The 27,169-nt window shown below is 44.1% G+C and overlaps 1 protein-coding gene and 1 long non-coding RNA gene across 2 annotated transcripts; one reads left to right on the top strand and one right to left on the bottom strand.

Annotated features, from left to right (window-relative positions):
* The first annotated feature begins 332 nt into the window (after positions 1-332).
* LOC119487396 (G1/S-specific cyclin-D2-like) lies at positions 333-27,169 on the top strand. The gene is made up of 5 exons (XM_037768237.1): positions 333-2,832; positions 4,263-4,478; positions 8,222-8,381; positions 16,004-16,152; positions 22,843-27,169. The coding sequence occupies exons 1-5, from the start codon at positions 2,638-2,640 to the stop codon at positions 23,014-23,016; spliced, it is 894 nt and encodes a 297-aa protein (XP_037624165.1). The 5' UTR covers positions 333-2,637; the 3' UTR covers positions 23,017-27,169.
* LOC119487398 lies at positions 4,306-6,491 on the bottom strand. The gene is made up of 2 exons (XR_005206702.1): positions 5,676-6,491; positions 4,306-4,955 (listed from the first exon to the last, which is right to left on the bottom strand). It is a non-coding gene; the product is annotated as an uncharacterized LOC119487398 (long non-coding RNA).

The following is a 27,169-nucleotide window of genomic DNA, read 5'->3' as shown; positions in this document are numbered from 1 at the left end:
CACATCCTGCATGGTGAGCTGGAGGCAGCTGATGGATGCTGGATGTGGAGGAGGATTTGGAGCCCCTGCCTCTCCACCTTTTAGCCACATTTGATTCAGTTTGGCTTCTTGACTTAAGTGTGAAATAGTCGATTTGATCAGCAATCGCACATTCCAATTAATTAGATTTTTTCCCCTCTTCTTCTGTCAAAGTAGAAACACAACCAGTTAAAGTGTCTTCTCCTTAAGAGAGGATTCGGCTGCACGTTTTTGTGCCTCAATGAACTAAAAAAAACTTTAAATTTAAATTTTTCAAAATGAATTCAATCCTTTATAGAGTAGAAATTATTTTATTATTTTTTATTTTTAAGCATCTGCCATTAAGGATGAAATCATTAGTATTTTTCTTGTCCATACTAAATTCGAAGTTTCAATAACTTTTTCTGATTTGGGAGTCATTTGTTTGTTGAGTGATCTCAATCAAGGCATCGTCACCTTACTCAGGATGCACTGGGAGAGGAGATGTGTCACTGGCACAGATGTGTCGCAAACTTGGTCTCCTCTCCTGATGTTTAATGTGTGACTACATAATAAACACTAAGTCGTATAGTCTCTTTTCCGACCGAACATGAATTCATTTAAACTTCAATCCTACATGATGCCACTCAAGACACTCTGGTGTGCGTGTTTAAGAAAGAAGCAGCAGCGACATCCTTTAAGGGGTGAGACAGATGGATGACCACAGCAGTGGAGGGAGGAGAGAGAGAGAGAGAGAGAGAGAGAGAGAGAGAGAGAGAGGAAGGTATAGAAGAAGTCTGCCCAGTAACAATCGCACAGCCTCGTTCGAGCGCTGAGGAACTATTGGCTATGCAAATAGACACACAGGGGAGGAGGAAACAACTTAGACTGGAAAAAAAAAAAACTTTAAAGAGACATTTCCCCCACTTTTCTCACAAGCATTGCTATATAGGCAACAAGCTTCGGATGGAAATGAACAGCATGAGGACTTTACAGTCCCCAGTCTTACCCCTGATGCACTGAAGTCTCGTTTCATTCAAGGCTCAGGCTTTGAAGTTGACTAAGAATAGGAGGGGGATTAACATATTTACCCATGCAGATTATCTTTGTGACTGTATGTGAGGCTAAATCATTTGGCAGTGGGGTTTTTTAATTATCTGCTCAATGACTTACACTCTTCGTTTTCACCTGCTTGTTTTTTTCCATAGGACGTTATTTCAGAAGCCTGAATAAAAATAATAATAAAAACAAAAAAAAGATTCATAGCAGGAATTGTTAAATTGGTTGATAATATTTGGGCTGAGCAAAAAGCCAATGACTCTCATCTTTTGTGTTATCTTTAACAGAAGATTATGCAAAGAGAAAAAAAAAAAAAAAAAAAAGTCAACGCTGCTTCACATTTCCTAGAAAGCTATCTCTCTTAAACCGCAAGCAGTTTGTGGCTGCAAAGAAAATTAAATAGTTCGTAAGACCATGTGTGGGTGTGCGTGCGTGCGCGTGTGCAGAGTGAGTGGGTGGGTGGGTGGATACTGTCCTGTGCGCGTGTCCGTGCGCGCGCACGCGCCGCCGTATAAGTTAACATGCAGTGTTTATGGCCACATACATACATGCGTCATATGCTCTGCTGCTGGGGTTCACTGAGTCCATTTGACAAAGCTGGCTGACAAGTTTAAGAAAGAAAGTAACACGAATTAAGTTACTTTTAGGAGTTTTTCTTTCTTTCTTTCTTTCTTTCTTTCTTTCTTTCTATAAGCCAAAGTCATATGCAAAATATCCTCACGAGGTGTCACTTGCTGCACTTTAACAAGTTGGTTCCTTCAAGGCTTTTCTTATGCTGAAAATGTGCCTAATGCAACACTGAATAAGACATTCAATCATGTTAAGTGACACTGCTATTATTCAGTAATTATCATCACAAGACAGTCACCACAGCACCAACATAAAGAAGTACATCTTTAAAAACAGAGAAAAGCATGTATTTTACCAGAATATGCACCATGTTCTAATTAAACATTCATCAGTCACATACTTTAATATCCCCAAAATATTTTTAAAGAATTGCTTTATTTCAGCCAAAAGAAAAACGTCGGTAAATCTGCTTAAAAGTTGAGTTTATATGGATGTATCCTGCACCTTTCACTGCAGTGTTGTGCATCTACTTTTGTGGCAAAGTATATATCAGCTGTATAGATGTTTAAAATGAAAGTTTGCTAAAAAAAAAAGTTGTCGTGCACGCCAGGATATAGAAGAAAGAAAGAAAGAAAGAGAGGACAGCAGTGCAGCATGTTGCTTCTGGTCTATACAGACTACAGACAGAGGTAATGAAGTGCAATTGCGTCAGTGCGCATGCAGCAGGGCAGGCTCGAGAATCCGCCTGATCTGGCCAGGCGGATGAAAGTAGAGGCGCACTGTGCTGGAGAGAGAGAGGAAAAAGTTCTCAACAAGAAGGAGAGGCAGGACTACTCTTACCGGAGCCCCTGCAGTCTCACTTTTTATGCCTCTAAAACACTTTCCCTGCCATCCTTTTTTGCATTTCTTCGCTCTGCAAACGCCGCTTTTTAACGCATCCGAGAGACAAATACTACTTTTTGTTTTTTTTTTATTTTTGTGACTTTAAGTGAAAGCACCAGCAGCAGCACCATGGAGCTGCTCTGCCTCGAAATGGACACCATCATACGAGCTCGTCCAGATCCGAACCTCCTGTGCGATGACAGAGTCCTGCAGAGCTTGTTGACCATCGAGGAGAGGTTTCTACCACAATATTCCTATTTCAAAGGCGTCCAGAAAGACATCCAGCCGTTTATGAGGAGGATGGTCGCGACTTGGATGTTGGAGGTATATAAAACCGAAACACCGAGTGCTGACAAGTCTTTATTATTTCCGTGCTCGACTTTTAAAGCCTCCTCATTTTCTTTCATTCCTGCTTTTACTGAGCTCTGTTTTGCAATTTCTCTAACAGCAGATGAGACTTATAGGTCTCATTATTCCTTATAATAACCACAAATGTGTCGCTTTCTGTCATTTTCTTCCCATTTTTTAAAGTGCGGTCGCGAAGACCCGTGTTTCATGAAACTTCAAGCTGTGATATCTGTAACACCGGAGCATTTCTTTCATATATATGCCTCACACGTTGTCTGTACGAGCTGCCAGTTGATTATTTAACGTTATTATTTGAGATAGGCTGAATATTTCCATGCACACGTATGCAACTCCTCTCCAATGCAACGCTCTTCTATCGCCATGTTGGTTTTTTAAAGGAGCGCTTGTGCGCTTTTAAGAGCACTTTACTGTGTCTTAAAGGCAATAACAGCGGCTAAAAGCCATCGGCAATGACAGAGGGGGGTCTTTTGTGTCCGATGAATGTATAAATGGTGTGAAAAAGCGTTGTGAATATTGTAGGTATCTGTTTTAAATGTCGGAAGAGACGAGGGCCTTTACAGTTTCTGTCCTTTCTGTCTTCCTCCGACGCATCGCCTCATTCTGGAATTATGTTCCATTTTTGACACTTTGTCACATATTTGTGGTCAACATTCGACTGTAAACATTCTAGAACCTTTCAGCTTTATTTTCATGTAAATATTGTCACAATACGACCCACTGATTATTTTTAATTAATTTTTGAAATATATATATCGGGTCGCCGGTGACGCACATCGGACCAACCTTTCGCTACTTGTCTTTTATTTTGACGTTTTATTCCCATTTATTGCGCATAGATTTGGATCAGAACGGTCGGGTCTGATACAGAAGATCCTCCTCAACATTATGATGCGAAGAAAATCGATCCAGGCAATTTATCTATATTTTTAATTATTTTATGAAAATATGACGAATGAAGAAAAAAAAAAAAAGTGTGTTTCCGTGTGCTGCGCTGTCGGGGTGTTTTTTTTTTTGGCTCTGGCTGATTGTGACTTGAATTCATTTCTTTAGTGAATGAACTGCAGGAATGCGACTCTATTGACATGTATGTTGTCTGAGACTCATTTCATTCTTTGTCAAAAAAATAATCTATTTCGAATTAATTTATGATGTCGCAACCGATTATAGGGCTGGGCGCAGATTCTTGGCCTGCACCCAACTATGTGTGTCATTGAATTTATATGTTGCTCTTTATGTGATAACACTTTTGTTTCGTTTTCTCATAAAAGTTTTATATATACATTTCAAGTTGCTGGGAAAAAATAAGTCAGGTCTCTCTGCAGGGCTGGGTTTACTGATTCCTAAATGCTTCACATTGCTGCATTGTCTGCTGTCTCTTTATTCAGGTTTGTGAGGAGCAGAAGTGCGAGGAAGAAGTTTTCCCCTTGGCCATGAACTACTTAGACAGATTTTTAGCCGTGGTACCCACCAAAAAGTGTAACCTGCAGCTGCTGGGAGCAGTGTGCATGTTTCTTGCATCCAAATTGAAAGAGACTCGTCCATTAACCGCAGAGAAGCTTTGCATCTACACAGATAACTCCATCAGACCACAAGAGCTGCTGGTAAGCAACAAGTTGGTTCAACACATTTTCACTTAAATTCACAGTCACAACTCTGAGGATTCATGCTGTCATCATCAGCTGGTTAAAGCCAGACATACATCTTCATGTTCATCTTTTTCTACATCATGTTAAGGGGTTTATTTTTACAATTTTAAGGTATTAATTCAATTAAAATGTGTTCATTTCAAACAATTCAGCTCAAAAACATCACAGGGTTTGTTCTCATTTCACTGATTTCTGTGGTCCAGCCTCCACTTTTGGACTGCGCCGTCATCAAAAGGTGCATGCAAAGCGAAAAGCCTCACAGTGGATTGTCCCACAATGGCTCTCTCTTTACTGTACAGGACCCTCTGGGCTTTACAGTATCCATCCAGTAGTCTGTGCAGTGGTCTCCATCGCCATCTAGTGGCAGATATTTGCACAGAGCAACGAGGTCAACTTGAACTCCAGCCAAAGTTCTGACTCTGTTCCTGTCAGCTAGAGAGGGAGAGACACGGAGACAGTCAAGTTTGCCTTTTACAGTTCAGCCCTCAATCCAAAAATAACCATTGATGCACACATTTGTGATATTATGTCATGCTGCACTATTTTGGATTCTCACACATTTTTCAACGCTGAACTGCAGCTCAGAGTCACGCCGATACATAGAACTGGGCGATGCAGGGTAGATTGTGTGTCGTTCGGAGTAGAAAAGATGTCTGTGTTGCTATCTTTGTTAAGGCCTCTTCTTTGGCCTGATAATACCAGCTGCCTTCACCAGCGCAAACCAATTAATTAACTCAGTTTCACATCAGATAAGTGTTTCCGCACTGCTCTGCGGTGCTACATAAACATTCCTCAGTAAACAACAGCCAATCCCACCCATGTTGTGAAAGAGGCCACATATTATGATTCAGACGTGGCTGATGGTTGTGGGCCTGCCTCGCCTGCTTGACTCGCCGGGTTGATTGCTGCAGTATATTCAAGTTCCCAAATGAGCTGCTGTTGTTGGGTTTCTGATCATTTTCTTGAATCTGTTTGGGAATATTGTGTCAGATTTAATTCCCCCCCTGTCTTCAGTGAAGCGTGGTCAGCGTATTTTAAAAGTTGTAGGTTTGACAAGTAAACAGAATGTGGAAAAAAAGTGCCGCGCCGTTAGCCGGGCTGGACTCACATAAAACAGTATGTCATGCTGCACTTTACAAGAGAACGTCCTACCTTTATGTTCAGTCTGAAGACAAAGCCTTCAGTCCTTGAACTGGTTTGCCGGGGCCTCTTCTCCTCTCGGTGTTTCTGTATAAGGCAGTATTTTGGCTGACATGCAGATACAGGAAACAGAGATCAGCTGCTCGGGGCATGTGATCGTTTTTTTTTTTGTGTTTTTTTTTTTTGTCCTCGTCTTTGGTAACAATTTCTTGTAAAGAGAACCGCAATGTTACAAAGAAGGTGTGACCAGAGGAAGGCAGTAGCAGAAGGAAGTGGGTGCCCGCCTGCCTGCCACTCTGTCAGCACTGAGCCTGTGTTGCAAGGTTTGTCATAAGCCTTCGCTGTATTTAGGCTCGAATCTTGCTCGCTGGTATTGATGGAATAGGCGTTCGAGAGCAGGAGGCAGCCATGTTGCAAACAGTAGAGCGGACGCAATCATCAAACCACTGCTGGGGCCTTATGATTTGCATATGATCAAATAATTGAATCTTTTGAGATAGTGGTTACACATCTCCACGCAAGCTGAGGAAGACACCTTTAACCTTTAAGTCAGAGGTGCTTTAATTGTCTCATTTCCTCCCACGTGAGTATGAAACAAAATCCCTGTTTTGTTTTGTTTTTAAAGTCTTTCCTCTTCTCTATCCATGTCTCTGGCATGAAGGAGATCAGAAAACATCGCAAGGCTGAAAAATGTCATTTTGATTAGAAAATTGCAGCTGTTAGCAGGGTCAGTGGCAGCCATGTTGAATTGTCTCATGACTGAGTCCATGTGGTCTCTCTCTCTCACTCTCGCTGAAAAGGAAAATGAAGAGCATCCGTGGTCCCGGTCACAAGGCTGCAGTCCGGAACCAAACCACGACATTTTTTCCCAAATTAGTCACTAACTCTTCCGTTAATCACCTCCTGCTCTAGGAAGTGAAAGTAACAATACACTCTAAGAGAAGAGAACACCACACCTAGTGTCACCCCCACGCACACACACTCATCTAGACTAGCATGTGTCGTCACATTTCGCACAAGAGATCCTCATTAAAATGATTTGTGAAGTTGATTTCGGTGAGTCTGATGATACAGAGAAGGTGTTGAGTAATGTGTGATCCAAAACTGTTCACGTCAAATGCTGCCCAAAGTTTAATTTTTCCCGTGAAGTCTTTAACTATGTTATTAAAGGGGAACACTACCTAAATTAAGAATTCTAATATGTTATTTTCATGGCCTAGGGAAGTTCAGTCAATATTTGTGAACATGAGCTACTCTCTCTCAAAGCCAGAAACCAGAGTAGTAAGTCTCAAACTTGTGATGTCATCAAGTATCAAGTAGAGTTTGGCGATTGGACGAATATATCGTCTATCGGAGATTGAGTGATGGGTACATCGCCAGCTGGTTGTGGTGATGTTTTGGATTTTATTTTGCTAATTTAATAGTCTGCTTCCACGGAACGAGAGCCGCTCAGCCATTGGGTTGTTGGGCTGACGTTCTGGTTGGAAAATATTAAAATTTCGCCCAACTCTAGTAACAAGTCTGGAGCTTCTCCATAGACAATTGATAGGAGACTGATTTTGTTTTCTTTTTTTATACCCAAATGAGTTTTATTCTATTATAGTGTTCTTGGTTGTATACTCAAGAACATCTCCTTTGGATGCACTCAGTGTCATCTATAAAATCTTTCCGAATTCATTGTATGGAGCAGCTCCAGACTTTATACATGATGACATCACATATTTAAGTTTTAGCACTCTAGTTTTTTAGATTTGGGAGAGAGTTGTTCATGTTAACTGATATTTTTCGCACTGTTTTAGACCATAGGAATAAAATATATGAATTTTGGAAATGGGTGTAGTTCCCCTTTAACATTGGTTAAATGAAGAATAATATGGGCTGAAATGGTGGATTTAGTTAAGGGCTTTAACAGGGGCTTTTAACAATTGGCAGCGAAACACAACATGCAACAAAGAAAGATAATCACATTACCTGTTCCAACACACAATGGGTGTTTTTATCGTTTAAATGATGAATGGAATAAGATAAGATAAAATAATGAAACACTGTTAAACTTTAGAAAATAATGCAGATTTATTGCCGGTGCTGCTCAACAAGAACAGCCTTCCTATCCATTTTCATTCGGCAATCGCACACACACACACACACACACACACACACACACACACACACACAGTAGAACCTCTGGTGGGCCTCTTTAGGAAAGTCCCCAGATGCCAGACAGACAGACGGGGAGGGAGACAGTGTTGTGAGGTCACCTGGGTTGGTGTCGCTGCTGGTGCTTCTCTGTCCCAGGCCCGGCCAAGCAGAGACTAACGTAATAACAATAACGCTTAACCTCCACACATACTAATGTAAGGGGCCTACAGAGGCACACTCACTCACATTAGTGTAACTGGCCGTAAATGCAGTAAAGTGTCGTGTAAACTGCTACACTATGTAAATAGGTGGTTGTACTTTGTGTCACTTAATCTTTCTCAGTCTTTCTCATTTCGGTTATCTCTCTTTGCTCTCTACTCCCTCTCTCTCTCTGTCTCTTTCTCTCTCTCTCTCTCCAGGAATGGGAACTGGTGGTGTTGGGGAAATTGAAGTGGAACTTGGCAGCAGTAACGCCAAACGACTTCATTGAGCACATTGTGAGGAGGCTGCCGCTGCCCGAGGATAAGCTGGCACTTATACGCAAACATGTCCAGACCTTCATTGCCCTATGTGCCACAGGTAGGACACGATGGGAGCTTACACATTTAACGTCCTTTATTATTAACGGATGTTTGTCCAAATGAATTGTAATTGCGAAAAAACAATCCAAAAGATGACCGTGCAGACTTCGGCGTCATCTCGATAGCATATCTTTTTCTTTTTGGTGTTCGCGCATGACACTGATCATGGATAAGCTGCCAAGTCAAACCAAGCGATAATGGCTTGCATCAACATATTTTTTCATGTTGCAAAATATCTTTATCTGCACATTCTTCTTTCAAAGCCGTCTTCACTCAGTAACATGCGGCAACAGCTCTGTTCAGAGGTGTGCTGTGGGCCAGTCCCGGCCCGCCGTGACTTAAGTGAGATGCATTACCTCCGATGGGAAAGTATTCTGCCGAAGAAAAGCATGTGTCATGGAAGACATTTCAGTGTTCAACTCTTAGGTCTGACGTCCCATCATTTGTCTTCTCCCGGGCTGGTATGTGGTCATGTTTTAGAGGCGTATCAGTGGCTTCCAGAGCATCCAGTAACACTTCAAAGCAGATTGAGCCTTGTTGAGGGGCATTCCCATGTCGCACAGGGTCGAGAAGAGGAATGGACAGGGGTGGAGGCAGGCAGGCCATTGTCTTTCTGCTCTTGAGGTGAATTGTTCTCTCAAGATCAAACATCCAAGCGAGTCGTGGGAGGGACAGGGGAGCCTTTAACATGATCTGAAGAGACGGGGAAGATGCAGGAGGGAACAGGGGAGTCAGGGAAAGCCGGAGGAGTGTATTGTTTTTGCGCTGCCAATTCTAAGGCATGTCATGTTTTCATATCTCTTTCCCCTGCCGCCTTCCTTCCCTCTTTCTCTCCCCCCTTAACTTCTCACGCCTCCCCGCCCTACAGCTGGAGGACATGATAGCTTTCCCATGTTGAGATTCTCTATAGGGCAGGTTTCTCCTGTTTGCGTCACCTCCAACTCAACGTTCAAAGCTACAAACACCGCACAACAGGTTGAGATAGGAAACTAGCACTTTTACTTGTCTTAAACACCCATAAGGATTTATGTTAACATGAATGAGGAAAAAATGCACAATTGACCAACAATAAGGCTGTTTGGCACTCCTTTGTTTCTCATTTTCTGGGTGACCCCCACCACCAGCAGCTTCCTTTTCTGCAGGCCTCATACAGGAATGCTAACTACACCCCCTCATGGGAAACAGCTCCTTGTGCTGACATCATTCAGAGGAGTGTGTGTATAGTTAGATGAATAGATACAGGGGAGGTGACAGGTATTTACAACATAAAGTGATGGAATCCCCTGCACCGATTGTGCAATGGTTATGATAGGGAGAGAAAAGTTTGCAGCAAAAGTTCATGCTTGCAAAGTTTGCAAAGAAGAAGAAGAAACGCCTGTTTCCACCCATTCCTTCACTCTCCCCTACTATCTCTTGCTCTCTTCCTCTCCCTGTCTCACCGCTTATTTTGTGCCAGCGGATTAATGTGTGGAATGACAGCGTGTCAGTGATCGAACCTATTCCCAAAGCAACATTGTGAAAGACTCAGCATGCACTTTGTCCTTAATTGCTTCAATGAGGCAGTGGAAATAAATTTACGAGCCTCCTGGAGTCGTCCTCCTGACATTGTGTTTTAGGAGAGAGACTTTCTGGAGATGGCTCTGGATTAGCAACAGGCCGTTTATCTGCGTACGCTCTCCTCAGACTTGTATCCAGGCAAACAGAGAGAGCGAGGGCAAGACGTAGACAGAGGGAGCGCGAGTGAGTCAACATTTTGGTGCATCTGAAGATCTCTGGGAATTCGAAACCCCATTTGTGGAACGTTCCCAGCCGTAAATCTTTGAGGTTATCGGGTGAGAATCCTCCTTGAGACATCACTCTGAGCGGAGCTGAGAAGGTGAAGACACAGCAGAAGGAGGAGATCTCTCAGGAGGATTTACATTTGCAAGACAGTCGACAACGGGTCACCTGTGGCCTTCCTATTTCATACAGTCTCATTCAACCCACCACCCACCACTACTCCCACCGCTGCTGCCCCTACACTGAAAAAGAAAACATGCATAAAAACCACGGTTCTCTGTTTGCAAGGGAACAAGAGAGAGAAGAGGAGAAGTGGAGAATAAGGCCTCTCATTCCTAATGGCTCCTCTCTTTTGATGAAACAGTTCCGTTCGGGCCACTCGGTGGGATTTTGTCAGGTGGCGCAGGCTGGCTCTGTATTAATTAATAACATTGGCTGGTCCATTCAGGACTATGCAAATGGCTCGGGAGCTCAGCTAGAGGCTGGGAGAAAGGAGACAAAAGGCTTGGCCCTTACATTTCATATGCAGAGCCATGCGAGGGTCAGCGCTGCGGGGCCACTTGATAGGAAACACCAGCGTTTCCCTCAGGCAGGCCGCCGGATAATAGCCCAGAAACAAGCTCATTAAGGGAGATTATGAACCTCCATTCCTCCACACAGACACCAAGCACTCCGAGCTTCCTCTTCTATTCTTATTCAATTGAGGTAAAGTGGGAGAATGGACGGGGTGCATGGGGCAGACAGATGCACCCCAACCTGTCTGCTGCGGTTATTGAGCTCCGTCTTCTTGCCATATTGGCAGGGATTATGGTCTATTTTTTTTAATACCGACTCCAATAGCCCTCTCTGTAATGGTATGCATGGAATGGTGACAATAGTCATAGAAGTTGATCAAAAGAAAATTCTGGATCAGGGCCAACAGTGCTGTCCAAAAGAGAGTCAATTGTCCTGGAGGACACAATGAAGATTTTGCTACAAGTTGGGATGTAAATAAGTTAGTACTCGTTCTTTATCTCAGAATAGTATTTGATTACTTTTTTTCCTAGTGTGTGGTGGAAGTGTCTTTGGGACTGTGTGAAGTAACTTGATGATTAACTTGTTAGTTTCTCTGAGACAAACGATGATAATGATTCACTAGCTAACAAACACCAGAGAAGTCAAGCTTTGCCGCATGGGTTCACTTTCCCTCTTGTCACTTTTTACCGTCGAGTTAGAACAAAGCTTAGCTTTAAACTTCTAATAAATGTTTATTAATAGAGTGTGCAGAGTACATAAACCCTGCACTTTACATACGTTTTACTCACACAGTTGTGCCTATATTCTAGGGCTGTCAAAGTCAACGCGATAATAATGCGTTAACGCAAATTTGTTTTAACGCCACTAATTGCTTTAACGCATTAATGCAACTTGTGATTTTTAGGTTGTAGCGGGCTCAGTTTTAAAGCTAGAGTGAGGATACTGGCATCATATGAAACTAGAAAATCCATTGGTACCAACCATGTCATATTAGCTTGTTGCAAAGGAGGTTAAATAATGCTCCAAACTTGCATTAAATTTTGGTGAGGCAAAACTGGCATGGCCATTTTCAAAGGGGTCCCTTGACCTCTGACCTCAAGATATGTGAATGAAAATGGTTTCTATAAGTACCCAGGAGTCTACTCTTTACAGACATGCCCACTTTATGATAATCACATGCAGTTTGGGGCAAGTCATAGTCAAGTCAGCACACTGACACACTGCCAGATGTTGTTGCCTGTTGGACTTGAGTTTGCCATGTTATGATTTGAGCATTGAGCATTTAGATTATTAGATTTGTCTGTATCCTACACAGGTCTCCAAGCTGCGTGCTGCCAATTCTGGAGGCTTTTTGTCTTTACAGGACGAGGCCAATGTGTAAATTTGTATGCAACAGTGACTAGTCTGATATTCCAAGATGATTCATAAGTCCTCTTTTCATCTTAGCTGGTGAGTCTCACTGGTCCAGAGGCAGGAACGCTCCATGTTGCTTCCTCTCCAAGTGGCTGCTGCACGGAGAATCCCCTCCAGGCTCGGTTCGGCGTTCTAGAGATGAATGATTCATCTCAGATGTGGTCAATGAAATGGTCTTTACTGGTGTTTGTTTACATACAGCCTCCTTCATCTTTGATGACTCAGAACCCTAACAAATTAGCGACCTCCTCCGACAAATTATCGTCTCTCCACACGCTCCACTGATGTGAGGAATCACATCCGGTCCGGCTGCGCCGTCGACACATGGAGCAGGGAGACGCTTCCTGACAGTATGCGCCCAAATATGTGACACGCAGAGTGAATCATCGAGTGGCATGTCCTGAGTCCCCCCTTCCTTCACCTCGCTGGTGTAATCAGCACCACACTGTAAATGCTGTGGCCAGCTGAGTCACACCAGAAACAAAAAGAAAGAGTTTTTTTTTGCTTTGGAAGCTGCAATTATCCCACCAAAAAGGTTTAGAAATCAAAATGTTTTTAAGCTTACATGTTTAGCTTGGAGGTCACGTTAACCACAAAGACTAATATTTGTGATTTGAAGTAAAGTACGCAGCTAGTTTGACCTGAAGGTTTTTGTCATGACATCAGAGTCTTTCTTCCTCCAACTTTTATTTTTCCGGTGAGAGAGTTTGTCCAAATCATGTCAGCTACAGAGATAGACAGAGAGAGAAATCGTTTTTTTAAATATTTCACCTTCTGGTCTGATCCAAACCTATATGCTCCTCGTCGCTGACGTTACCCACGCCTCGGGGCTGCAGCTGTGACAGTGGAGATGATGGTGTAAAACTTAAGAGAGCTGTCGAGGGATGCTATAATTAAGGAAGAATTCCGTTTTCTGGCAAATGAGTTGAAATCACAGTTTTGAGCAGGGTGCATGACTCAGACTCTCCCAAGCTTTGTTTTCTGTTTGTCTCCAGAGTGACAGTGTGGAACAAGAGGTAATGGAATATGACAGATATCAGTATCAAGTTATTGTTTCTTAATCAGTGATTTCTTCCCTGGACGAACTCCTCATGTCCATTTGGGAAGTTGTTTATTTGCGTGTCTCGAAGAGCCTCACTAGGTGTAGCGTCTGAGTAGCTCTCTACAGACCTTGTTTTGACTACCAGGCTGTGTTGCGTTAGCGGTGAAACATACTGTCATGCCAATCCCAAAATGATGTTTGTTTTTGGCCTTAATCAGTCAACAGGCCCTGGGTCCTCGTAATGCTACTCCTTTAATAAACAAGGTCAATAAGCGCTACATGTATAGAATACAAGACTCTGATTTATAGCGCTGGAAAGAGAGGAGAGGGTGAGAAGGAGAGTTTTTTCTTTCTTCTTTTGGCTGTTGTTCAACTTTCCAACTTTTAATTAATTTACAAGTTTAATGTGCATACTGCGCATTGCAGCCACCCAGGAGGAGTGGGCCATGTAGGGCAGCAGACTGTGTGACCAGAGGCCTGAGGATGAAGTTTCAGGGGGTAGGAACACGGAGGAATGGAGATGAGGGGGCGCAGGGAGGAGAAAGGGCCATTGAAGGGGGTGAGAGGCGTGCAGGCCGGGCCAGCCAGCCGCTGCTCACAGGGAGCTTTCCATCGCAGGCGTCCCCACTCAGCTACATACACTGTTTATCCTCAACATGAATATCAATGAGGGCCTCCTAAAATACGGCCATTCTTCCCCCCACATGCAGCAGCCACCAGGCCGGAGTGTCAGCCTGCATCGGCTGCACGCGCGCGTCCTTGTTCTGCTACAGACCTGTCTTGTCTTGAGTGCGAAAAATCAGCTTGCTGCCCACTGTCCGCCACTCAGCTCTCCCACAAACCTACGTCTGTGCTGTGTGTGTGGGTGTGTGTGTGTGTGTGTGGGTGTGTGTGTGTGCTGTGTGTGTGTGTGTGTGTGTGTGTGTGCATCTTAAAGCATGCAGGCATCAGTGCATTGTTTCTTGCCTGTGTCTCTTAGGTGTCTGCCTCCGTGCCTGTCAGTCTGCGCTCACTACACACGTACAGTAAATCCGTGTATGCCTTTGTCCTCTTACCCCTCTATAGAAAGTTGTGCTCTTACAGCAGTGATGTAATGCTGAGGGGCTTTGTGTGCTCTTTCCTCTTGGCTCGAGGTAGCCTTTAATAAATCGCCCCTTGGCAGAGGCCCAGCGGCTAACACAGGGGTGTATAATAAGTTCATTTATTTGTCAACACTGAGCCCACAAGATGAGAAAGCGCCTGGCTGTGCATGTTAAAAAGGCAGTGAGGGGCTGCCTTTACAGCTATCAAAGGGCCTACCTCTTTGATTCCAGATTTAAAAAAAAAAAAAAAAAAAAGAAGGAAGAAAAATCTCCTTCATGGCCATCGCACGCAGTTTGCTTTGCAATTGAATATGGCAATATGTTAATGTGCAGGCTGTTTCTCTGCCCCCACTGCCCACTCCTCTAGTCCATAGGTGGCCAAGGAACAGAGGAATACTTGTGGGGGGGTGGATGGGAGGCAGGAGGTGAGGGTCGCTGGAGGGCGACTCTTTTCTTCTTCCAAAACCTCACAAGAGTCTGGACACAGACTTAAGAGTGATGTGCATCGGAGTTGCCCCCCCCCCTCCAGCCTCCCACCAAGCCCACCACCTTCCCTTCTTTTCTCCCTGTTGCCTTGTCGCCATTCCGTCCGTCCCTCCTTCTTCATCTTCCTCCCCCCGTCGACCCCATGTGCCCCCCCCCCACCCAGTCCAGCCACACTCTTTGTCCAGCCTGTCTCTCTGAATTGGTATCAGCAGAGAGGGGACGGATGCTGTGTCTCTCAATTGGGTGAAATGAGGTGATGACTCTGGACAATGGAGTCACACTCTTCTGCCTTCCCTCTCGCGGGCCCGCCACTCTATTAATATGCTAAAAGATAGGAGGGCCGCCAATGCAAACCGCTGCCTGTTGTAGCAACAAAGACTGGGGCATGTGTGCCATTCACTGGCCCCATCTAAGCAGGCCATGTGTTGTCCAAAAAGAAAGGTAGAAGTTGAGCAAGACATAAAGAGAGAATAGAGAAAGGAGTGTGTGTGTGTGTGTGTGTTGTATGTATGTGTGTGTGTGTGTGTGTGTGTGTGTGGAGAAAAACTCTCTCTCCCTGTCTGTCTCCCTTGCTCTCCCTCTCTCTCCTCCCTCTCTCTCCTCCCTCTCTCTCTCTCTCTCTCTCTCTCTCTCTCTCCCTGTATGCCAGTTGCCTTGCCTTTTCGGGCTTCTGGCCCGTTCACAAGCTGTCTCATTTGCATTATGAATGACAGTGAGGGGAGCTAACAAGGTTATTGGTCTTTGAGACGCACGCCTGTGACCACACGTGGAAAAAGGACCTACAGCAGTGAGCATTGGCAGAGGCACTGAGCCTCTTTATTCCTCCCTTTCCAAGCGCTATGGGGCTTTTTTCAGCGAGCACACGATTTACTCAGGAGATGGAAGAAAAGGGGCCGGGCTGGGGAAAGGGGGACCGGGGTGGGGAGCGGGGTGAGGGTGGTTGCTTTTCAGCTCCTTTACAAGCCAAGTGAACCCTCATTATCCAGGCCCCTGGTCATTAGTGAGCGCTGCGTTCAGACCCGCTGCAATAGAAGGATTATTTATTAGCTGACTGCTAGATTACCAAATCATATTGTCTCTTGGAGGGACGTATCTGTACCCTTTCTGTGGAGCGTATGAATTGAAAAGTGCAATTTAGAAACTGCACCAGGTGAATAAAGAATCCAGTGTAAATAAAGTGTTTTGCTGAAGCTATAGATCTTAGCTCTTTGCTTAACGTAACAATAAATACTTCTTCGTATCACTTACAAGCTAATAGCACTGGAGACATTTGACTCAATTAGTGTTTCTTCCTCTTAACAGATTTCAGATTCGCCATGTACCCTCCCTCCATGATTGCCACAGGAAGTGTGGGGGCAGCGATCTGCGGCCTACAGCTGGATTCAGCTGACCAGTCACAGTGGGGTGACAGTCTGACAGACCTGCTGGCCAAAATCACAAACACAGAAGTGGTGAGTTTATTTTATACTCCTCTGTCACATCCAGAACACTCATTGCAGCTTGGTTGGACTAAACATATATATATATATATATATATATATATATCGGGGGGTGGGGGGGTTTCCCAAAACAAGAACTGAGTTAGTCAGGGTTTAGTTAAGAGCTCTATACTTGTGTCTGGAAAATTTGGGGGGGATGTTTCTGAATAATATTTGAATGAGGAAGAGTTAATGTTAGCATCTCTGCCGACATCAGTTAGGGATTCACTGGTAGTCATCTAAGTACAATTATTACAGTAACTCCATGATTCAAAGCTGAATCCAGCTGCTGCTGACGTTGGGAGCTTTTCATCTATTCGGTCAGCTTACATCTCCAGGGAAATGCCACAATTATAACTCATCTTATTTCCAGTGAAACACAGTTTTACAATCTGTGACTGTTAATGCAAACAAGCAGGTTGTGCCAATATTTGTCATGAGAAGAAAAACATCAAAATGACCATCAAACTAAGACCAAAAATGTCTTCATTAAAAGAAATCCTGAACTGCATCAGTTTATAAGCAATCTTTTCTGGCAAACACTTGACTGGACTTAGACGTGGTAGCATGTGGCAGGTTTCTTTTCCTCTCCATCAGTCCCGTCAGGGCCCCCTCATATAAAGAATCCTCTAAATCGAGCCAGGTTGAGAGCATATACAGTGTGCTCTGTCACTGACAGGAATGCTGGCCAGGCCGTTGTGTGGCTGTCTGGGTACAGTGAATGTTGCGGTGGTGGGTGAGTTGAGTCCAAACACAGGCAGGGCCTCGACTGACTCTGAGATGCCTGGCTTTCATCACGCAGAGGGCTTCGGCTCGCTATAGCTTACTGTAAGGGTTGAGTAGGTGGGCAAAGCTAAGGCGGGTAAGGACAGGGAGACTGGAAGGTGATAAGTTAAGTTCTTCTTTATTAGTCTCTTTGGGGAAAGGAGTCTTCTCTCTATTCAGGAGCAGTGGGCTGCCACAGCGCAGTGCCTAGGGACCAGCTCCAGGTCTGAGGCCACCGCCTTGGCAGGAGTACTCCTAATACCAAACATGATGAAAAGGGCTTTTAGTCCGTTATTATTTAAACATGAACATTTTGAGTTCATGTGTGCTCACTGCGCAGGGAGCAGATCAAAGGGCGTGACACGGATCCCAAGCCTCAAGCCCTGGTATGTTAAATTCAGTCCCAAAAGGAGGCAAAGTAGGAGGAGGAGGTGGAAGAAAGCTGTTGAAGTGTGAAAAGGACACTGGGGTGGGGGGGTTGTCGTGCCTCCCTCGCGACAATCGGCCCTCTCTCGTCTCCTCCTATGGTCCATAATGCAGCGCTGCTGGAAAGCATGGCTCCCTCTGGTGCGAGCTGTGTGAAGTCTCGCTCAGCAGCTGAGGAAAAACAAATAGCTGACCTCAGCAGCACAGGGCCTCAGTGTGTTTAGGCTGCGAGGTCTTAGACTTGAGGGAATTAAGTCGCTCTGTGTCTCTGTGATCAACTCCTCACATTCCTGGATTCAGACAAGCCATGGCTCGCAGTAAACACAGGAGGCAAAGCAGAGGGCACCCTTCCTAATTCAACATATATGAGAGGCTTTAGTGTAAACTGCTATGAAGCCAGCCAAAACTAAACGCAGAGTATATTTTGGTTTATAAAGTTACTTAAGAACTTGCATCAGACATGTGCACCACGTGTTATAAAACGTTAAAAAAAACACAGCCTAATGACAGATGCCCAGAAGTAGTTGTCAGCATTAATAAGTGGCCTCAGTGCTATTTACACTGTTTGTCACTGATTGAGCTTTCACACACAAAAAAGAGGAAATGGTGATCATTGACCGTGTCGTTTTAACACTTACCCTACCTTCTTTTCCCAAAAGCTGAACCACTTAATACGTCAATTCAATACCCAAGGGTCACCTCAACCTCAATTTCGACTCCAGTCATCAGGGAGGTGGTAGGAACCTGAGTTTAAATGTGTACACATACTGTATTTGGTTTTGGCAGGCAGTGTAGAGGCTGTGCAAGATGGTAGAGCGGCGTCTCGTAGCCAGCGGGCCAAAGAGCCAGGCAAAATATGAAGGCAAAGCAAAGTTTCGCCAACCTCTGCGGCTGCTGCTGCCAACAGCATCATGGCCAACGCCACCCCCCTGGCACCCCGCTGGCATCTGTGGTATCCAGAAGCTGTGGTTTTCCAGTGGAAATGTGATAGGGCCAAGTCACCATCTTGGGCCGCTGGAAGGGGCTTCCCGTTAGGGACAGCAGACGGGGTTGTGTGCCCGAGAGCCAAGTCATAATGTACAGAGAGAACATATGAAGTTTGTGAGAATGTGTTGAGTTTCAAGTGGGAGGCTGATCAGTTGTGACTCCCTTAAACTGCACAAGTCATCTGTAGTGGCTGCAACCCGGTCTCACGGGAAGGCGTACAAATACCACGACATTACACTGACATTCTGCGTGTCACGAGTACGCATTTTAGCCTTTTTGCGTGTCATTTGTACGCATGGTTGGGCTTAAAATAAGTAAACAAAGTAAGACGTGTACGGAAACAACATGACACAACTATGAAAAACACGTCAAACGTCAATAAAAAAACATGAGACGATTGTCACGTGACAAATATCACTAAGGTAACTTACTGGTTAAAAGTCCGGTGTTTGTTGGGCCCATCCACCTCTCCACCCTCCATAAGTGGTCTTTCTTGCTTTTTATACTACATCACTTACTCTTACTGTAGCATTTATACGGGGATGCGTTTACATTGCAGTCAGTACAGGATACATGGTGTACAAATAACCCGCGGAAATCAAGAAAGGCGTACTTATGCACGCTAAACACCTTGAGCATTATTATGGCATTTGTACGCCTCTTCGTGCAAACGGGCTGGTAGTGATAGTAAGATATATACGCTACAACACAACATTAAGACTAATAGTTAGTACATGAAGGCCAAGTATGTAGAGCTTCCCTTTATTCTTGAATGATAAAACAGGAATTAGAGTTTAGAGAAGTGATATTTTGTTGTTTGAGTCAATATCTCTCAGTCTCTCATTCATCTTTTTTTTAGTCGGGGTCACACAACAAGACACTGGAAACACATTTTCCCATTTCTCCCTCTCTTCCTGTTTTCGTTCCTCTTTTTTTAATCATTCTGGTTTCCATTGTGGCCTAAATATCACTGAGATGGTCTCACACAAGTTGCACGATGGATGGATGTGAAATTGAAATGTGATGTTTCTGGGGGAGGGATGCAACAGCAGCCAGAATGCTTGCAACAAAGATGCATTTATTAAGAAAGATTATCTCTATTAACACAGCCTGTGGCGTCACCGCTTGTGGTGTTTCGGCATGCAGGCTAAAGGAAGAGAGAGGTCACATTTTCTATTGTAACTTGTGGAAATTCAAGTCATGCGGTGACTCCTTATTTCCAGTGTCGGCCTCCGGATATTTTGTTTTAGGATTCCCTGAGATCCGTAGTGTGTGTCTGCCTGTGTGTTTGTTTCAGCTGTCTGACCACCAAGTCCTCCCAGAGTAGCTAACACTGTCTTGTGTGGTACAGTCAGCAGTTAAAACACATTCCACGGCTTCACACATTTCTTCCTTTTGGTTTTCTCTGTCTGCACGACTTCCCCCCTACCGCCGGTGTCACAAAGGCCGCCCATGGATAATGCGCATGCCTTGATTTGTCAGAAAGACAGATTGGTGCAGTGTGATGTATGTTTGAGGTGGGGCAGATGGAGGCCGTAACGACAAGGGAGGATCTGAGGTGGTTATGTGTTTTCCGGGTTGAGGCTACCAAATAAGATGCTTCAGTTTAGCGCTACCTCCCATGGCCAACTTATTCGTTGCTGTTGGCCCCCTCGGTATCCAAGTACCTAGAGCTTCTCTGAAAACAGTATTGGTGTTTCCAGTAGTCACACATTGAAGTCATTAAAGTTTCTCGAATGAAGCCCATGGGGCTTGGCATGGGATTCGAACTGCCGCTCTAAAGAGCAGCAGAGACGGGGGGGGAGAATGTCTTTTAAGAAGTGAAGGCGTGCATTCTTGCGGTAAGACACAGGCAGTTCCTTTACATGTTCTTCGCTTTACTTAATTTTCTCACAGGAATTGAGATTTTATGACCAATGGGGTACATGTTGCTGGGAGGATTTTGGTAGCCCATGTTAGCGGCCGACCTCTGGAGGAGATTAAGGGACAGACGCTGGTCGGGTTTCCTCCACGTCAGACCCATTGCTGGGGAAAACGCTCCCCCAGAGGCGCCCTGCCCAGATCAGTCCGACCTCCTCAACATCAAATCATTTTTCGTGGATTGTGACCCAAAAAACTCTCTCAGTCTAATCATCGGTATGTTGGAGCACTCAAAATAAAAGAGACATCAAGACAGGAATTACTTCATGCAGACTTCAGATATCAGCAAAAGTCATTTTGTCAGTGGTCGTGTAATGCCATAGATTTCTTAGTCTTCTTTTAAATAGATTACACTCGTAAAGAAATCCTCCATAACATTGTCAACATGTACAGAATTCCAACAAATCACCAATCCCGAAAGTTGGGTTAGAAATCAAAAACCTGTGTAGTTTCCCTTCGACAACACGGTACAAGTCTCACCCTGTAACATGCTGTCTGACCTTTGACACCGTGACCTCTTGCCGCTCACCCGTGTGCAGCTCCCGAAGAGCAATTCTGATGTGAGAGAGGCCTCAGTTCTCATTTCATCAAGGCCCAGCGGCACCAGAAGCTGTAACACAGGCTCAAACTGTGGCCCATCAGGTTTTAATTAGCTGTAAATTTCGAAAGAATGTTTCCCCGCTCCACAAGCGGTACACTTTCACCCATCCCTCCGGCCATGGGGCGCTCTCAGTCATGTTTCCCACAGACGCCTGGTGCTTTAAGGCAGGGGGTTGTGCATGTGTGTGCGTGTGCAGAGCTGCAAGCAAGCAACTCAGATTCAGTTATAGTGTTTCGCCACCAGAGAGCAGTGTTAGCGCTCTATCAGCTCTTTCAGACAGGAACTTTCATATTAGTTTGCTCTGTTGCTGCAGCAGTCTGCTCTTTCTGAATATCTTTTGTCGTCGCAGATCCTCACTCAAAAACAGTTTGACCTCTCTCTGACGCTCTTGCTAACAACCCATTTAGCACCGCTCTCCCCTTTACCCTCCCTCCAGTCTCCCCCTTCCCGATGAGTTGCTCTCTCTTCATGCGCTGCGCTGTCCCCTCCGTCAACCCTCCATCAGGGAAGGATATGAGGGCTCAGCGCTGTTGAGAGGCTCCTCTCCCAGGTGGATTCTCAGATTGCCGCCGCGGCCTTTGATGGTGAAAGGCGAGCCGGCCAGGTCTCAGATGGATCCCCTGCAGGCAGGCAGGCACACAGACTGGCTCTCATTAAAAAAGCACCACCTTTGTGTTCCCACAGGAGGTGGATGTAATTAACATAGCTTTAGTACTACCTGTGTTTTCAGCTGCCGTTGTCAAGGCTACTTCTGTTTTGGGTTTTGTGTGTGTTTGGGAATGGCGGAGGTGGTGGGTTGGATGGCGAAGGCAGTGGTGTACATGCACGGGCGTGCGTGTGTTAAAGCACATGTGTGTCCGTGCACACGAGCACTATAGGGGTGTTCGGTACACAACCCTGGTGGGCTGATGTAATGCTTGGGTCTGGTCCTTGTCTGTGCTCAGCAGCTAGAAAGTCGGTGGTCATTTAAAACCCCTGGCCTACGCTGCCCAGGGGCCCCTCTGCTGCCACACCAGGAGCCCCTGTTTCTCATGCATTGACTAAAGTTTTCAGATTCCTCTTGTTACTTGTGATGATACAGTAGTTGCAGAAACCAATTTTCCCCACTGAGCAACCGTAGTACTATATCTTTTGAAAAACCTTCTGGCTGCATTGAATAATCCTCTACTATGTTGAAAAAAGCCCTGTTCAGACCTGGAAGTAACATACGTCCTGAGTGATCTGAACACAAGTGGAAAGCTTTAAGTGCATCTGTTCACACCTGGTATTAGAATGCGTCTCCACATGCGTCTTGAGTGACCACTTGTGATCGGATCTCACTTCCCCGCTCTATATGCAAATAAACACATTGTAAAAACATGGCTAATACAGCAGACGTTGTGACATAATATTATGTGAATGTCAGTAGTAATATCCTTCATATTCGTGAATTCAGGTACCTTTTATTAACATCAAAAACACTGTCTCATCTCCGACAGTATTATAATGCACTTCCCGTGCCTAGCCGGATAGTCTTTAGATATGTAGCCTATAAATAAGATATAATTGAATAAAATACAGTTGTACTGACAGAATACAGTAGAGCACAGAGGCCGTTTCCATGTCGCGAGGCAGACAAGCGCACATGAGGAGCACAGTGAGACCCTGCGGATCGCAGCGGTACATCAGTTGAGTAGGCGGTCCTTCAATGTGGCCCAGGACACATTCGCGTACACAATGCTAAAAGAATGTGGCCATAATGTGGCCAAGACCACCTCTGAATGTTGTCTGAGCGATCGGATCTCAATGCGTCCTCAATGCGTCTTGAGTGCGTTCACACCTGTACTTAGAGCTGTCCACTTGTGGACATTCAAGAAAGTTGAATTGACTTGATTTGGAAATGAAAGAAACTTCCTGCCCCCCTATTAGCAGAGTACAATGTATGTATTTTTACAGCTTGTCCTCCCTCTCTTGTTGCATTGCAGGATGTTCTCAAAGAGTGCCAGGAGCAGATTGAGCGCGTGTTGGTGAGCAGCCTGCGCGAGGGGCGGCAGCAGCAGCAGCAGCAGCAGCAGACACAGAGAGGCCCCAGCGGGAAAGGCCTGGACGAGCTGGACCAATCCTCCACCCCAACAGACGTCCGCGATGTCAACTTGTGAACCGTCAGAGGGCATCATTGCACAGGATTTACAAAACAAAAAAAAAGCATCATGAAAAAAACCTCAATTTTCTTAAAAGCAGAAAAAAAGAACAAAAGAACAAAAAATGTTAAAAACACAAGCCCTTTAAAAGAAAAAGAACAATGCTTGCTAGTTTTTTTTTTTGTAGAATTTCTGTTCTTCAAGTCAAAAACACCTGCCCACGAAATAGATTTTCAATGATGTTCTAGTACTAAAAGCAGCAAATTTGATACCAGATGAAGCTCTGTGGTGCCTTGGATATACAGAAGGGAAGCCAATCATATTTGCATTCTGCCTTTTGATTGTATAGTATGATCTTTAAGTTATATTTTAAGCATAGCTTGATAATGAGGCTGTTATGGTAGAAGTTGTGGAAACCATTCAGAAATTACATGGGATCACGGTGGGGCTTAAGTTTTTTTTCTCTGTTTTGTTATACATGAGTATTATCACTATTACATTCGTGGCTGGTGTAAGAGAGGACGCGAGCTCTTTGACCATCAGAAAGTCCACATGGGACAGACAGAGAGAGAGACAGCCGTGAGAACATTATGCTAAAAGTTGGCGGGTCCCAATTCCATGGAAGAGACGGGATGATAATAATTATTAGTAGTATTAGTTATTATTATTATTAATATTATTATTATTGGAGATATTTTGGAACTGAGTAGTAGAGATCAATAAGCTCCTTTTGTCAGGCTGCTTGTGTGTGTCAGTGTGTGGGTGCAGTGTGCAAGCGTGTGTGTTTGTATGCGAGTATGCCAGTTTGCGTGCATGCCTGTTTGTGTGTGTGTGTGTGTGTGTGTGGTGTGAATGCTACATGTGATCCTGTATCTATATTAGCGGTGTGCATTCTATGGCGTGAGGCACTTGAGCAAAGTCAAGTTGTAGACTTACGGTTCTATGTTAAAAGACGATGGAGCGAGAGGAAGCTACACATACTTTGTCCATCAGTATAACAGGGCATCTACGCTATATCACTGCCTTCATGCATTAACAATGTATCATGGTTCATTGTTGGCCAACAATAAACTCGTGTGCATGCACTATGAGTGAGACAGAAAAGCGAAGGAGGATATGGGCGGAGGGACTTTCACTAAGAGCCCCTTATCTTTCCAAGAGGATTTTTCCTGAGGTGTTACACCTCAGACTCAGAGGTCACGTGAGGTGTTTGTTTATTACTGCCATTCTGTTAATGATACAGATACGTTCGTTTTCACGTTGTTACGATATGGTGTTTCCTTAGTTGTGAAAGGCTGCTTTGAGTCTGGATGGAGTAGTAATGACCTCCCACGTGTGCAAGCATGCATGGCACATGTTGAAAACAGGCGAGGATGATGTCTTGAAGAAAGTGAGGCTATGCTTTTTAAAGTCTGGAGGACGTTAGACTCCTCGGTGTTAATTAGCTGGGAGGGAACAGGGTGTGGCGTGGAAAGAATTAGAAAGAGAGGCAACTAAGAAGTCACTGTGGAACTGTGGAAGGCGCAAGAGTGCACAGCACAGGATGGTAGGACAGAGAGGACTTTAGTGGTGCAGGAGCATGCTGCTGTGTGGAGGATTTACAGCCACTGGCTGGAAGATGATAATGAACAAAAAGATGCCCAAAGGCCTATCTGCGTATTCGGATGGAATCAACATACATTTTCTCATAATGGATGTCTACAATGACACAGCTAAGTGAACAAAACGTTCTGGGTTTCCATTTGCTTGGAAATTAAATGAGGAACTAAGACTGTACGCTGCCAGATTGTGTGAGGATGAACTTTCGTTGGGGGGGAGGGGATGGGGTGGGTTAGAGGAGTACAGGATGATAATATACTGTCAATGCATCTGGAGTCCCACATAGGGTTGTTTTCAGCTCCCCTATATGATTTCAATGGCAAAGCACTTTGAGAACATGCTCCCCAGGAGATAAGTAAAATGAAATGCGTTGGGTGGTGATTGGAGGTGAATGGATGTTTTCTTTTTTTCCTTGTTAGCCTTTTCTTTGGTTTACTTTGTAGGGCTGGTTTCCCAATCGTCAGACATACCCTTGTCAAGCAAGAGTCAAATTAAAAAAGGCTTTCCACAACTTGCAACGAGAGGACATTCCGATTTAAAAAAAAAAAAACAACAACAAAAAAAAACATTCCTATTGAAGCAAAGTGCAAGTTGATGGGGAGTCTGACCATTTCAGAAAAATTTGAACAAATAGAAAAATGCCAATATGAATTGGAGAATGCCTACACACAGAGTTCACTGATCCATGGGTTCTGTTTGATTTTATTTTAGAGCAATGGAATATTTGTTTTTACTTGAATTTTTCTTCATATTTATCTGCATCACAGCCACAGATAGTCACACAGGGCAGCGATGAGCTACAAGAGAGGGTGGTCGTAACATCCAATATTTGCACATGTTCTTCAGAGGGCAATGAGGTTTGCATTTTCAAGACAGAGCACAGCCTTTGTTCGAAACCACCTGAACTGATGTGCGTTGGTCAGTTTTCTATGGTGCTGGCTTGTGTAGATCAGGCCGATTGTCTGTCAGTGAACACATCTGTCCCCTGTGAGCTTTGCTGCTTAAAATCATTGGCAAGGGGGTTCATCAGCCAAACAGACATCAGCACAAAACAAGAGACGGATGATTTTTTTTGTTTGGTTTTGTTTTAATGGGACACATGGCTTTGCCACAGCAAGGTGTCTTTGACTTAATGCTTGAGTTTTTTCATGACGGTATGTAACTTTGCTGAGTGTATGTTTGTCAGACTGAAGAAAAATGTGGGGATCTAATGTTTAAGAGATGTTTTTCAGTAAAACTGGGCAATGTAATGACATATATTTGCCAAAACATCCCCGTTTGAATATTTGATATGACCTCTTCATTTTGCCTCTGTTTGCCTGATGTAAGCTCTCTCCCAAACTTAATGGTTGTGATTTTCTTTCCTGCAATTTATTGTTGCATGTGTTATATATTGAGACCACCTTTTCAATTTGTGTTTTGATATATTTTATGGGGTGACCAGGCCCGCAAAAGGGTTTTTCTAAGATTTAGAGATACTGTATTCCAAAGTGAAGAGAGGACAGAGGAGGAGGTGTGAAGACATCAAGAAAAAAGTGTCAATATTTTTATTGAGTTATTGTTGTCTTTTTGCGCTGCTAAAAGCTATGAATTTGTTTCATTTATACAAAAAAAAAATAACATTACCTAGTTGTGATGTGTCACTTGAGTGTGCTGCTATTTTATAAACATTTGTATTATAATATAATTATTTTACTGCTTAAGAGATACATTCAGAAAAACGAAGTAGATGGTGATAGAAGAACATGAAATGAGTATTCGACTGGAAATGTTCTTTGTACAGTTTGACAGTTTGCTTAGATAGCATGTCTCCTTTCCCCCTTTTTTATCTATTTTGCTCTCCTTCTTCAGTCACATTCTGCATCAGTGGTATTTCCTATACCTCAGGATTACTGGACAAAATACAACATAAACAAATCCATAACCTATACCTCTGCAGTTAGATAGCCTGGAACGGAGGAGAAAGAGTACAATGGGGGTGGGGGAAGCAATGATAAATTAGCATTTTCATTTGTGGATGATTCTCACTGTTTTAGTGGGGGAAACAACTTGCTCAGTGAGATGGGAAACAGGAAATATGCAAAGTTTCCACTTGGACGTAACCTATATTGGAGGAGGGACACAACAACATTGCGACATTTCTTTGGGGGTGTTTATTCCGTAGATTGTTCAAGCATGTTCATTTCTGTTCATGTTGGTGCTACATCTGCCTTGTTGTGTGCGAGAGAGGGAAAACAGCATTCCTAGGATGGCCAAAGTACAGTTCTTGCTTTATACAACCACAATCACTCTGAATGTCAGTCCATATGGATTCTGTATATGAGAAAGATATGTCTTGGTCTGAAATATTGTGTATCCGCACCATTGTAACTGCCACATAATAATGGGTTGAACTACACCTGTCATGTCCAACCATAAATATTGTGATATCTGGAAGTTTCAATGGTGCAGATTTCCCTTTGGGTTGCCCCGCCTCCACTATAACTCATATCATGTACCTCAAATGTCTGTTGCACAACCTCTGTTCAATAAACTTCTGCTTTAAAGGGTGTGACACCACATCAGCTCACTA

This window comes from Sebastes umbrosus, chromosome 4 (assembly GCF_015220745.1).
Source record: "Sebastes umbrosus isolate fSebUmb1 chromosome 4, fSebUmb1.pri, whole genome shotgun sequence".
Lineage (NCBI taxonomy): Eukaryota > Metazoa > Chordata > Actinopteri > Perciformes > Sebastidae > Sebastes > Sebastes umbrosus.
The sequence above is the reverse complement of the archived record's forward strand: the minus strand, read 5'-3'. Positions and strand labels throughout refer to the sequence as shown.

Excerpts from the sequence above, each read along its gene's own strand:
- LOC119487396 (XM_037768237.1), top strand. The coding sequence starts at position 2,638 with ATGGAGCTGCTCTGCCTCGAAATGGACACCATCATACGAGCTCGTCCA. Across the intron at positions 2,833-4,262 it reads TCGCGACTTGGATGTTGGAG|GTTTGTGAGGAGCAGAAGTG; the intron begins GTATATAAAACC and ends CTCTTTATTCAG. Across the intron at positions 8,382-16,003 it reads CATTGCCCTATGTGCCACAG|ATTTCAGATTCGCCATGTAC; the intron begins GTAGGACACGAT and ends TCCTCTTAACAG.